This window comes from Lissotriton helveticus, chromosome 8 (genome assembly GCF_964261635.1).
Source record: "Lissotriton helveticus chromosome 8, aLisHel1.1, whole genome shotgun sequence".
Classification (NCBI taxonomy): Eukaryota; Metazoa; Chordata; class Amphibia; order Caudata; family Salamandridae; genus Lissotriton; species Lissotriton helveticus.
Genome location: NC_136069.1, coordinates 1,190,427,881 through 1,190,442,417, shown reverse-complemented (window position 1 = coordinate 1,190,442,417; position 14,537 = coordinate 1,190,427,881). Strand labels below are relative to the sequence as shown.

Sequence of the window (14,537 nt, the reverse complement as noted above, 5' to 3'; positions counted from 1 at the left end):
AGACCGCCAAGGGCTCGATCGCCAGGGCAAAAAGGAGTGGCGAGAGGGGACACCCCTGCCGAGTGCCCCTACCCAAAGGCCAATCCTCAGAACGGGCCGACCCAAGCCGAACTCTGGCTCGAGGTGCCCCATAGAGGATCCGAATCCAGTTGCAGAAGACTGGCCCCAACCCCACCAATCGAAGCACCTCCAACAGGTACCCCCAGCTGACAGTGTCGAAGGCCTTGGCCAGGTCAACTGACACCAGGACCTGGGGATCCTCCCTACCACGCACCTCGTGGAGGATATGGTTCAGGCGCCGAAGATTCATTGCGGTGTTGCGGCCTGGGATAATCCCACACTGGTCCTGATGCACCAAGTGCGCCATGTGTGGCGCCAGCCGGGTGGCCAGAAGCCTGGTTAGGATTTTTACGTCCATATTAATCCGAGTTATGGGCCGGTACGCCGCGGGATCGCAGCCATCCCCTCCTGGTTTCAGAATCATACAAACTTCACCCTGATTCATGATGGGCGGGAGGGCGCCACATTCCAGTGCCTCACGGTAGACCTGCAGGAGGAGGGGGGCAAGCACATCCTCAAATGCCTGGTAAAATTCAGGCGGGAAACCGTCACTGCCGGGGGCCTTAGCTCTTGGTAGGGCGGCTAATGCTACTCTGACTTCTCGGAGCGTTAAAACCACATCCTGATCCTCCGTGGCTTCCCTCGAGAGGGCCCGTAGAGTCAGTCCCCGGAGATAAGGCAGATAGGAGGTCTCCGATATCAAGGGGTCCGCGGCATATACCGCCTGTAAGTGAGATCGAGGACTCCGAGAATACCCGACTCCTAGTGCACCATGCCCCCCGCAGGATCCTTCAAAGCAACTATCCGTTCCGGAGCGGACTCTCTCTTGAGAATCCAGGCCAACAGTCGACCAGACTTGTCCCCCTCCCGGTGGAGACACTGGCGGTATTGACCTAGAGTGTACCTATCCAGGCGGGTAAGTAAGTCATGTACGCACTCACGGGCCGTCCGCTCAGACTCCAGGTCTGAGTCATTGGGATCCGACTGAGACTGACCGTGTCGAAGGCGATCCTCCGCGTGCCCAAGTCACGGAGCAACTGCCTCCGGACCTCATAGGTAAGGCCCATGCATTCGCCACGCACCACCGCTTTCAGGGCATCCCATTTAGTCGAATAAGGCATGTCACTGCCCTCCCAGTTCAAGTCTAAATAGTTATTCAGGGCTGTCGCCACATGATCCCTCCCCACCTGATCCTGCAAGAGGTCCATCGGCATCCTCCAGGTCCTGGGACGGGAGGACTAGTTAACCCACTGCGCAACACACGTCACGGGAGAGTGGTCCGACAGGAAACGAGCCTGATGGGTAACCGTCAATGAAAGGGACGCGTCCATATTAGCAGCGAGGATTCTATCCAGCCTACTATGGGTGTTGTGCGTCGGGGTGTAACAAGTATACAGTTTCTGTACGGGGTTGCCCAGACGCCACACATCAGCGAGTCCCAAGTTGTGCATCACCTCCCGGAGTCGCGCTGTCATTCGTGGTTTCGTGCCAGTACGGGGAGGGTGTCTATCCAAAACCGGGTCCAACACACAGTTGAAATTCCCAAACCAGAGGAGGTGGGCGTCTAGGTCCGAAACAAGGAGCTCTTGAAGATGGGAGAAGAAGTCAGGATCGTCTACATTAGGCGCATATGAATTTAAGATCAAGAAATCCCTTCCATCCAACTTCACCCGCAGTAGCAGGTACCTGCCCTCGATGTCCGCCTCAGCATACTGAACGGCAAAGGGAACCCCAGGCGCCACCCAGATCAGAACCCCCCTAGCATACGTAGAAAAGGAGAAATGAAACACCTGGCCCCTCCATTTTTTTGACAACTTTTGAGCACCCTCCTCATTCAAATGCGTCTCCTGTAGACACACAATGGAGACTCCATGGCGCCGGAGAAAGGAGAGGACCCTGTGTCTCTTGGTACAAGTGCCCTGCCCACGCACATTCCAGGTTAAGAATTTGTATCCCATAATCGCGGGGTACGCCCAGCCGGGCCGCCAGTTTTATCATCTGCGATCCGCCAACCATGGGCCCGAACAGTAGTACACACGATGCCTGCAACAATGTCCCGAACAATACCCCCCATTCTCCCGACCTCCCCAACTTTTCAAACCCCTGAGAATACATCCCCCCACCCCCACCCATGAGCAAGATGACAGCAACAACGAAATATGCTACCCTGCCCTCCCCCTGCCAGTGCCAGGACGTACACAGCCACCCCATCCACCCCACACAACACTCGCACTCAAACAGTAGAGCCAGAAACACCCCCCCACCCCCCACCTCCAGTTCCCTACATGACCCAAGTCTTATATGAAGGTCTCTAGGCTCAATCAGGTGGAACAGCCCCAGGTCAGGCACTGCCCCATCATACGTAACCCCCCCCATACAATCTCCACCCAACAGGATGGAAGTTCCCCCGCCCCTCCCAGCAACACCAGGTCAAACGCTGCGGACCACAGACATCAACAGTGAATTCAGGACATCCCTCAGGTCACTCAGGTTAGATAGAGACACAGTATAGGCCACATATCACCTAATGGCGGAACCGTCTCTGCCAGCGACTCAGCCCCTCCGGTCTCAGGGATCAACGGAGCTGTGAAGATCGTGTCCTGCACTGTAGCTTGTAATGTGTCCGGGACCAGGACATCCCCAGATCCGAGCGGGTTCAGAACCTCCGTCCCAGTCCCCACCGGTAATGGTACCAGGAGCATAGCGCCGTCCTCACCCACTGTGATCCTAGGTTCCTCGAGAACCGCCGACCCAGACCGGCGCCTCCATCTGTTGTGGCGTTGCCGCGGAGGTCGTGTTCCCCACGTCTCACGGGGCCCTCCATGTTCTCCTGGTGGAAGGTCGTCGCCTCGGATCTCCAGCCACTCCCATAACTCCGCCGGACTCTGCCGGGGACTCAAAGAAATGCGCCTTCCCCTGCGAGAGCACTTTGAGTTTGGCCGGGTATAACAGCATGTATTGCAACTTCATCTCCCGGAGCTTTTGCTTAACTCCCAAGTAGGATTTCCGTTGCTCCTGAACTTGCTGGGTATAGTCGGGATAGATGGACACCCGACTATTCTCAATGGTAAGATCTGCCGTTTCCCTCGTCGCTCGCAGGATGCAGTCCCGATCCCTATAGTTCAGGATCTTGGCGATCAGTGCTCTTGGGGGGGGCTCCCGGACGAGGCGGTGGGACCAGAGCCCGATGTGCCCGTTCAATAACAAAGACATCCGAGAGGCCCCGTGGACACAGCTGTGTTCGAATCCAAGTTTCCAAAAACGCTCAGCATTACCAGCCTCCAGCCGTTCCAGCACCCCTAGGACCCTTATGTTGCTGCGACTCGCTCTCCCCTCCGCGTCCTCGGCCCTCCGCTCCAAGGCATGTGTCGTGGCTGTGAGATGCGTGACCGTCTTTTTGAGGGAGGCTACTTCACCCTACAGTTGCGCAATATTGCCCTCAGCGTCCTAGACCTTGTCAGCAACTTTCCGGAGGTCTGTTCGCAACAGATTGACGTCTATGGAGACCGTCTCAATCTGCCGCTCCAACGCAGTATGTGAGCCTTGTATTGCCTTCAACAGTTCCGCCCGGGAGGGCTCGCCAGAGCTGTCCGCACCCTCATCTTGACCCGATTGGCGTGCAATCCGCTGTGAGGGCAGCCGCTGGGTGGTATACTGTGTGATCGTATTGGGTTGCGTGGAGCGCGACATCCTGTCTTTGCGCATTGCCAAGTTCCGAAGCGTCCCGACCAGTACTTCAGCGGGGCGAATAAGGTCTCCCCCAGCTACGTTTGTCTCGGTATGCGTCTCAGACTGTTTCCCAAGGGCCAGAACATTGTGCACAGGTTCCCTCCGCTTTCAATCTCCAGGCGCCCCCTAGATGGCAGTCGCCAGCGTCAATGGAGCGTCTTCGTCCGGTTTGCGCGGGCCCAACAGGAGATGTAAGGGCGGCAATGCAGGAGATCCACCAGGCAGTCCGGTCGTCGTCAGACTCACCGCGGTGTGGCGTGAACCAGCTCCACCCGGGTCAGCTCTCAGGATGTGCACAGCAGGAGGACCGTCCTGAGGGTACCCCAGGTCACCAGCGCCGTTCAGGCCGTGTAGGGCGTCACACAGTCAGGGTCTCCTGGGATCACCACTGTGACGGCCTCAGAGGCAGTATGGAGCCACAGCCAACCCCTACTGAAGTTGCCCAGAGAAGGAACGTGACCCGCCAGGCTCAAAGTGGCGCCGACAGGTGTAATGTGGCACAGTCAATACCCCAGTAAAAATGTGCAGAGTAAGCAGGCTGCTGCAGGGTACAAGGCCCCCTAACCGTCCGGCTCCCGGGGTGTTCAGGTCCGCATATAGGAGCAGGCAGCACGAATCATCACCCCTCACCGTAGCGCTCACAGTTGCGGCCTCCCAGGTACCCGGCTCCTCCTCCAGCGGGCCACAGATGGCACGGGCCGTCTCGGCGAGCCGTCCAGGGTCAGTGAGCCCCTCCACAAGTAGGTTGGGGCCCTCCGCTGTTTTCAAGGGCCGCACCCACCTGGAGTCGAGGCACCGGCGTAGCAGGAGAGAGGGCCGCAGACCAGGGCTTCTCAGTCGATCAGGACCGCCCCCAGCCCTCCGCCACAGACGTCGTGTCGATTCTCCGGGACCTCCAGGACAGAGAGGGTCCCCTTCACAGGCAGCGTCCGCCGGGTTAGGAGTCCCCCGCGGCACGGGGGAAGTGGCGCCAGGGAGGAAGGCCGGCCTTCGCGGCCGCAGCCTTGGGATCGACGCCAATCAGGGCAGGTCTTCCGCGGGACCTGCCGGCAGCCTCCAGACCCCTCCAACACGGAGCCCCAGTTGACAGCGGGCTCCGTAGTCTGAAAAAGCGGTGCCGTGCCCCCTGGAAATCGCGGGTACGCAGGTCCGCCAGTCCGTCTTCTCTCCGGGACAGGCCGCAGACCCCGACCTCGCGTAGGCAGAAGTCCGGGGCCCCACAGCGCCAGCAATTTCCGCTGCTGCACTCGCGGAGTCCCGCTTCCTCCGCTTGATTAAGGGGCTACCAATGGGAGGGGAGCCCTCGATTCCCGATTTCAAGGTCAATGAGCCCAAACAGGATAAATAAGCAGGATTCCAGGGTCCTCAGGCCAGGAGCTGGTGGAGCTCATGTCCTGTCGGCCATGCTGCTTGGCCACGCCCCCGCAGCACAATATCCTTGGTGCAACAAAATCAACTGTTGCATGGCTAAACACTTCTAGGCTCCCAAAGGCGAGACCTATTGGCGATGCCAATGCTTGTTTATTGTAATTATAAATGCTGCTGAGCAGCCTGAAAGTAATTGTATCTCACTCAGTTGTTAATCGGATGATAGTGCAGTCACCTGATTTGTCTGCAGCTACATGGAGATGGGGACCCAAACGTGTGTTGGGTAAATTTGGAACCTCACTAATACTTTTTAGGAGGCCTAACTAATTGTAGTTTCTTACACATCACTGCAACTGTATGAATGCCAACTTCTTCTTTGTGTTGCATGTATTCTACTGATTCAATATCGCTTTAGTTGTCGTTGATCTAGATTGTGGGGCCCTTTTTGGTCACGGAACCAACACAAAGAAATGACTTGAGTTATTTTGTACATATTTTGTGTCTAAATATTTTGAGTTGCTTGTTTGAACAAAATGAGTGGCCTTACAGCAATGAGTGAGTACCATGTGTGTAATAGACAGCATTTCTAAATTCATTTCCTTTTTTCTATTCTTGACATTTTTAGCGTTCAGTAGAGTTAAATCCTACACAGAAGGACCTTGTTTTGAAGATTGCACAATTACTTTGCGATCAGAACATTGATGATGGAAGAACACAGTATTGGGTAGAACGAGCATCCAAACTCTTTCCGGGGAGCCCTGCAGTTTTCAAACTGAAAGTATGTATAATATCTTGTTATTTTGGAGAGTAACTTCTTATTTCAGCAATACGCATGTTTTTGCTTCCAGTATTTCAACTACCACCTGTCGGGTTGTGTAACACTGCACACACATTTGTATACCCCCTGTAATGCTAGATTTATGTTTTTTCAACAATGGATTTTATTAGTTTACAGTTTCTCTGCACCAGTTCTTGAATGAAAAATCTTAATTCTGTAGTTCATTGTTCATCTGTGTTGTACGAATCTATTATCAAAATCAGAATGAAAGGTGTGCTCTGTAAAAATGATGCATTTCAAAAACCCTCCACCCAGAAAACTGGGAGCTTACTCATTAAAGCATCTGGTGCTGTACATGATGTTTATGTCCTAGTTGTGGGAGAATTTGGTCATCAGTATCCAGTAAAGAGCACAGTTCAAATCACAAGCCCTTTTGTAGTACACCTACCAGTTATAGGCCCATCTGATAGTCCTGAATACTTTGTGATAGGACGAGATGGGCTGGTCCACCAGTACTCACTAGGGTAGACCTAGCATGATTTTTCCTGTAGTGGTCTGCATCTTGGTTTCTGCTAGTCTCCGTTAACCCGTCTCACTCGGGGCACACATGTCACTAGTTGAACAAGAATCTTGTCGTTCGAGTTAGGTCCTGACTTCAGCCGTAAATGTTGGTGGTTCCAGAAATGTAAGATCTACAAGGGTATTTCCAAGGGTTCTAAAATCTGACAAACTTTCCAGCTAACCGAACTGGACCCCACTCCATTGATTTGTTGGCCAACTGCCTCCTACTTTGTCTGGGGCTCGGAAGAGAGGTGATGAAGGCAAAATATGGGTACAGATTCTGTCACGGATGTTGCAAACTTACATTATTGATGTCAGAAGGTGATGGTGCAGCTCATCAACCCAGATGATGCTGTTCTTGATTATTGCTTAGTACTGGGCAGTTTGGCTTTCCTCACCTCATGGCTCACATACATGACACTTTCTGAGTTATGGGGACTGAACTGTCTTTTCCTGACAACTGCTGATAGGCAGCCTCTCCAGAGGGTTTGGGTGACTGTAACTTTAATCTCACTGTCAGGTCACCACATATCTGTTTTTGTGGGGGTGGGGGCGAAGTAGCCACCCTCACTTAGTAAAGGGTTATATTGTAGCTGTTTTCCTGAAATAAGAGCACAGCTCTGATGTCAACAGAGGTGTAAAGTGAACCACACCTTACCCCTTTCTGACGAGAATCCTACATCTGGCTGTCTAATTTTCTAGGGCCTTGTTTGGTACCTGTACTTAACTGTCCTGCCTTTGATACTTAATCTGATTTCTTTTTCTCATCTCTGTTCTCTAGCTACCAGGCTTTTAAAATGTCTACTCGCACCATCTCTCTTATAAGAAATCTTTCCACTTTTAGTTTCTGGCCACTGTAAGGGGAGGAAGGTCCTAACTGTGTATGCCCATTTGAAATGATTCTGGGTTCCAAACATCTTAGAACATCTTCAGAACAAAAAAAATGTACACCAGATGTTTCCAACGAGTAGCTTATCGGCTACTGGTAGCTCTCCAGCTACTTGTAAGCACCCTCCAGTGTACAGCCCAACCTATTAAGTAAAAAGCTTTTGTTTTGTTGAATCTGTATATCACAAAATTGAAAAATTTTCTTTCAGGACTTTGTTTTTATTTTCAGAACTCTTAACCTATGTTTGAAGAAAAATTGTTAATTTCATACATATTCACTGAAAAAACAAAGGTTTCAGGGATGTTATAACTAAGCTCCAATTTCACTCATACAAAACCATCGAAACTCAGCAGTTGTTACCTGAACTAACTATAAATTACGCCCCCCAAAATGCACTGCTTATGAGCTCACATATTACATCTTAATTACAGTAAATTTTGTTCAAGTGTTCGGAATTTAAAAAAAAAACATTACACCAACGCATCACGATTTACAGCTTAAAAAGAATCGTAGTAAATATAATTTATAGAAAGTTAAAAACAAATAATCCTTGTTCCACATTTAAATGTACATTGAGTAAAATTTCAGTTCTCCATCACAAAAGCAATGTATAAAACTATGATTCTGTAACATCTAGTTTTCTTTGCAACGTTTTGTGATTTCCAAATATTTTAAAACTCTGTTTAGGTTTCCACTGGAATTTGACCTAGTTCCTTCAATACAGCTTTAAAAATGATACCCCCTGCAAACTAGGGGGATTGAGGTCCCACATAGCAAGGTGATAACTGCTTCTCTGCGTTGTCGAATTTTCATTTTATTAAATATTTCTTTTAATAATAACTTTCTTTCTTTTAATAACTTTGGGCATGCACAGAGAATATGTTGGAGAGATTTATACTTATAATCACACAGTCTGCAGTCTCAGTTATGCTTTTAATCTTTCCATGAAGGAATGAGATCCTTTGTTTCCCACATACCAAAGCATAATTACATAAATGTATGTTTTAAAGCCACAGAAAAATGAGCTGATAAATATTCCTGAGGCTTCCTTGTACCATATGAGCCGATCACCTTCCAGGCATAACGTCTTTGTAATAGAATGTTCTTGTCTGTTTAATGCGACAGGAGTTTTGTTGTTAAATTGATTACTTTATTGAAGGCCTTTTTCCTGATGCTAGAATTCCAAATGTCTTGAGCGCACAGATCCTCTATTACCTGGGTTAGATAGCAACCCCAGGAACCCTGTTTTATTCTCTTTTTGCATACCAATTTCTTTCTAGCACAGATTTTAATGAACCAGTTTCAGATGCTAGTAGCCTCCCGCATAGTTTGAGTGCACCTTTGCTCCGGAATATTTGATTGGACAAGCCAAACTCAAGTCGAACTTGAGCAGGTGATGCAGATTGTTGTATGTGGAAGAAGTTTTTGTAAACTTCTGTTTGGATGTTATTCAAACTGGAATTTTGCAATCCCTCATTATTTCTATTTCATAGGTCACGGTTGACATTAGCTGTGTGAGCATAACCGCCAGTAGATGGCTGTGGGATGGACAGCTTAATTTCTTTTTTAGTAGTTTGAAGCCCTATATGAGATTTTGTGTTACAGCAAACAAATGATGGACGGAATGCTGACAATGCAAACATTCTCCCCCAGTCAAAAGATCTGGGTTAAATCCATCGTTCTTTTGCCCACTATGCCACCTCAGTTTGGACTCAGCCATATGCAAATCAGCCTTGAATCTGTGACCCATGGGAACAGTCCAGACCGTGCTGCCAGGCCAGGTCCTCCCTGAACTGGAAACGAGCACCCTGGGACCGGTTTCAGGGTATATCACAATTCTTCAACCAGGCTAGCTTGAAGCCAGTGGCACAGTGAGCAAGGGACCCACGTCTGGAAATACCCATCCCACTTAGGGCGAAAAGTGTTACTGCAAACCAATGATCGACGGAATGCTGACAATGCAAACATTCTCCCCCAGTCAAAAGAACTGGGTTAAATCCATCGTTCTTTTGCCCACTACACCACCCCAGTTTGAACTCAGCCATATGCAAATCAGGTTTGAACCTGTGCCTCATGGGAACAGTCCAGACTGTACTGCCAGGCTTTTCTTTTTTTTGGGGGGGGGGACGGAATGCTGACAATGCAAACCTTCTCCCCCAATCAAAAGATCTGGGTTAAATCCATAGTTCTTTTGCTTTTTTTGCAGAATCCGGTCCCAGGGTGCTTGTTTCCGGTCCAGGGAGGAACTGGCTTGGCAGTTCGGTCTGGACTGTTCCCATGAGGCACAGGGTCAAGACTGATTTGCATATGGCTGGGTCTAAACTGGGGTGGCATGGTGAGCAAAAGAACGATGGATTTAACCCAGATCTCCTGACTGGGTGTGATTTTATGAAATATTCAGGATTCCGTCCATCATTTGTTTGCGTAGCACTATATGAAATTTTGGGCTTTTGCCCGCATTGCGGTGAGCTGTGATTTATAACATGGCTTTTGTTTGACCTTGAATCTGAGATTTGTTTGGAGGTACTTTTCCCATCCAGGTACCACGTGTATTTCTTATATTTTGCATCCAGTATCAGTTTTACCTTTGTTTTTGATAAATTTAATTCTAACCCTTGCACTTCCATGTACTTGGTTAATGCGCTCATTCCACCTTGTAAACCAATTGGGGTTTGACATAACAGCACTATATCGTCAGCATACTGGAGGCACCCTATTTCCTCATTTGCCAATAATGGTGGATGACTGTTGACATCCCAGAGAGCTTCTTCAAGATCAGATAAATACAAGTTTAAGAGACTGGGGGCTGCTTTAATCCGTTGTGGGTATCTATTTTCTTTGTTATACTAGTATCGTCCCCTATTTTTACCTGTGTCTAGGTGCCTGTGTAGAGTTCTTTGATGGCATTCAATAACTTATTTGGGATACCCAAATTGGCCATTTTTTTTTCCATAGGCGTCTTCAGGGCACACGGTCGAAGGCGGGCTTGTGGTCCACGAAGCAGGCGAACAGCCAGTTGTTCTTGTATTTGGCATTTTTGGCTAATAACGTTAGTGCTGTAGGATTTGTTAGTTCCTCCACCGACCCTGAACCCTATTTGGGTCCTGGGAATGCGTTTGTTGTCATCTGACTATTTTTTTCAGATGTGCCAGCAGATACGCTGCAGATAGCTTGGCTTCCATGTCTAATAATGCCATGAGTCTATAATTTGTCGGATTTCCACCTTTAAAGATTGGCTGAAAGATACTGCTCCTCCATGATTTAGGAATTCGATTTTTCGAAAACAGCTCATTAAAGAATGGTGTAAAGTAGGGTGCCTACTGCACCTTCTGTTTTCAATTTCTTTATAATTTTTGTTAGATGGTCTGATTCCGTTACCTCAGAAATATTTCTATTCTGGAGGGCAATATGCTTATTGTTCACACACATTACATCACTCATGACATGGTTAGTGACATCAAACTTCACCATCTGGCCCATGTGCCCCCCTCCTTTGATTCCCCATGCCTCCGGGCCTCCCGGGGGATTATTAGTAAAGGAGTTCATTTTTTTTTCCAGCAGGAGCAGCAGCTCCAGCATGTCTCCCGCTGAAAGTTTTTTTTTTTTTAATTAAGAGTTTTATTGCCCCCCCCAAAGAGGCTTAGGGAGTCAGGGTATTCCTAACTTGATCCTATCTCTTTTTCTTTTGCGTTTTTTTTTGAGTGGACTCTGCTGAAATCGAGTCTGATCCTCGGAAGATCTTCGTTCCTAAGTATACAAATTTAAATTTTTTTAATAATCCCGCAACTACTGAACGGACTTGCACCAAATTAGAAAAAAAGACACTTTTCTGGACCAATATCTTCCTTTCTGCCAAATTTGGTGTAATTCCGTTCAGCAGTTAGGGTTGTAGCTGTGTCTACAGTTCCTATGGGAATTAACATGGAGAAAAAACATTCCCCCCCCCTTTTGTCTCAGACACCGCTTGACGTATCACCCCGAAACGTTCAAGCCAGCAGCTGAAGTGAGTGTCAAACTAGTTTTGAAACGTTTGGTAGAATTCGTCAAATGGCGCCGAAGTTGTTGGCAAAGCAAAAAAAAGCTTTCCTTTGGAAACTAGGCTGTAACTCTAGATAGACACACACACATCAGTGATGTCGTAAATGAGGTCATAGAACATGTCATGAGTGATGTAATATGTGAGGTCCTAAGCAGTGCACGGCTGAGGCAGTTAGCTCTGCTAACTATAACTGGTGAATTTCTGTGGTTGATATTTGATGCTTTTTTTTAATGTTATATTGTCACTGACCTATTCACCTAACTATGGCGTCATTTTAAACTTTCTGTTTTTCAGTGCATTACTAAAGCTTTATTTTTTTTACCTAAAGTAATTATATTTTATTACCATATGCAAAGATATCCCCTGCTCCGCACAGCCTTTCGTTAGGCCCTGTGGTAAACCCTTCACACTTCACCAACCCACCCCCCACCCTCCCCCGCCACTATTGGCTTTGAGAGCTATTATTGGTGGGGTGAATGGCACCACCTCTCTGAGCTCAATGGGGCCCTGGTGACTATCCCTGAGGTCGGGGGACTTCATCCTCTTGGACCTCATAACTTTATTGTTGTGTGCCCTGGTACCCACCAAGCAATACATTGGTCACGATAAGGGAACCCCTGGGCCCAACCGTCTACCTGCATGCTGTGGGAGCCAGCATTGCCCCCGCCCAGAGGGAGCAGTAGATGTTTGCAGCCGCTAGGCGGAAGCTTCAGAAAACCAAAAATGGTAGGACCATTTTTACTCACTCGATGGGTTGGACCAGATATGCCTTCGTTGTCTGCGTTCTTACAAGATACCCTGCTCCCCTAGCCCTGGTGGGGGTTTAAAATATGCAGCAAATTTGTAGTGGATATCTGGCAATTTTTTTTTTTTTTTTTTTTTTTTAAAAGCTTGGGAGGGGTGTGGGGGATTCCGGTCTCGAGGGGCCAGCGAATTGTTTTTAAAGAAGGGTAGGGTTGTAAGGCTCCATACCTGGCTCATTTGTGGGGCTTTGGAGTTGACCAGGTGGCACTATAGTTTTTTACCTGCATGGAGGTGTGACTAAACAGTGTGGTGATAAACACCATCTCTTGTAGATACGTGCCTGACCCGCAACACCTCCATGTCTACCACTTGAGGCACGCTTACAAAAGCTACCCCCGGTTGCGGATGGGTGGCCTCTCGCATCACCTGGGACCATATTGCTCAGGAGGCCATCCTGTGCCTCCAAGGCCATTCCTGGCTCGATTGTCCACTCTTTTGCTATTGCTTGTGCTTTTTCAGCATGGGTCTATGGACACGGTTTTGGCATATCTTCATATTATCTGAGGTAGTGAATATTGCTGCAGAAGTAGCATGTTTCCTGATGTCTTCACATGCAAGATCTCTTGCTCTAGATATCTTTTTACATACCAGTGTTTGCCAAGATTACGGATTATTTAGTAATTTACTTTTAAAGATTGAAGTATAGTCTTTCCATGAATTGCTTCACCCAAAATCAAATGCTTTAAACCCTTTTCTCAGTTGGATTCTTTTTGTCATGTTGCAGAACTTTTAAGGCAGAAGAACAACCTTGCAACTTTTCCCATAGCTTATTATATTTAGAAGGTTGACATTTGAGAAAAAGCTTTTCACCTAGATCGTACATGACTGCACTGTTTACATGTTAATCCAACAAGTTGTCACTATTGCACGTGTACGTTTGTATTTATTTTGCCATAAGTACTAGTATGAGCATCCTTTTACTTTCTGTTTTTATATAGGTGATGTAAAACTAACATGGTTGATTTGTTTTCATTGTGTCTATGGAAATGAACATTTTGCATTGCAAACCATCACTTTCTGTCTTATTTTCCCAAAAGATATATTTGTTTTGCGTAGCATTATGAAATTACTTTGATGTGATGGAGGTCCTTTCCTTTAGCTATTAAAAGCTGAGCAGAAATGCCTTAGTTTATGACATAACTTCTTCTTTTTATTATTAATTAGGAGAAGTTGCTAAATATTAAAGGTGAAGTAGGATGGAATCAACTATTTGACTTGATTCAGTCTGAGCTGTATGCCCGACCAGATGACGTCTATGTGAACATCAGACTAGTGGAACTGTACCAATCTGATAAAAGGCTTGAAGAGGCAGTGAATCACTGTCTCAATGCAGAGAAGAAAGGAGCCTTGCGTGCCAGCTTGGAGTGGTGTTCTTGTGTTGTACACATACTGAAGGTATACTTATATGTGATTTTTGAATTAGTGGGTTATTGTCCTTTTGCTTATTTTGACTACTTCAATGTCTCCACAATATGTGCTTTGCGCACGTTACACAGAGCGGGGTACAGTTTGGAGTTGTTTTGTCTTTTATGGTTTTATAATAGATTACATTTTAGTATTTAACATTGTTTTTATGCTTATTTGTCATAACAGTTGTGATTACAAATGTATCTAGCAAAAGTAAAAATAATTCCGGTTTGCATAAGAGTAGACCTATCAACTAACGTATTTTTTTTGCCTTACTAAATGGGTGAAATAATGTTGCTGTTGAAGGATTAACTCATTTTCATATGTATGGTGTATGCTCCCTGTCTCATTTATGTTTCTATTTAAGCCTGTCCCTATTGATGGACCTAGTCAGTCCATAGCTTGTCCCACTTGAAGATGGGGGGGGGAAGAGAGTCAGCGCGGGCTGGAGGAAGTATTATGAGGTTGTGGGCCTCCGCTGAGATTCCTGGTTGCCATGCTTCTTGGTTCCCAATATGTCTGATTTCCGCTAAGCCTGCGGCTTCTTCACTCTGGCCTCCTCTTACAGCTCTCTCTATGCTGAAACCTACTCCTAGGGCCTCTTCTTCTGCCTTTCCTGTTATGCTTTTGCCACCTGGAATGAGCCATGGGCGATCCAATCTAGCTCACCTCGCTCTCCACTCAATGTCTATTGCTCCACTTCTGTGCTCCCTGAGGATTGGTCCACCATTTGGGGGGCTCCACTCACTAAGTATTGTTGTGAACGGGCTCTCCACTGACTGCAGGCTTTCTCTGGCCTCCTGTCATCCAGAGAAACCTTACACTACATCGCTCGAACATCTGGTATTCCTTTGTCTGTTCTTTTTTTTTTTTTTGTAAACTCACAATTATCGTATTAAAAG

At 47.5% G+C, this 14,537-nt stretch overlaps 1 protein-coding gene across 2 annotated transcripts in view; it reads left to right on the top strand.

Annotated features, from left to right (window-relative positions):
- LOC144773229 (E3 SUMO-protein ligase RanBP2-like) overlaps positions 1-14,537 on the top strand; it is an 827,846-nt gene that overhangs the window by 116,876 nt on the left and 696,433 nt on the right. For both annotated transcript variants that reach the window (XM_078658128.1, XM_078658127.1), the window contains exons 4-5: positions 5,783-5,935; positions 13,393-13,623. In XM_078658128.1, coding sequence (XP_078514254.1) covers positions 5,783-5,935; positions 13,393-13,623 — 384 coding nt within the window. The remainder of the gene's footprint in view (positions 1-5,782; positions 5,936-13,392; positions 13,624-14,537) is intronic.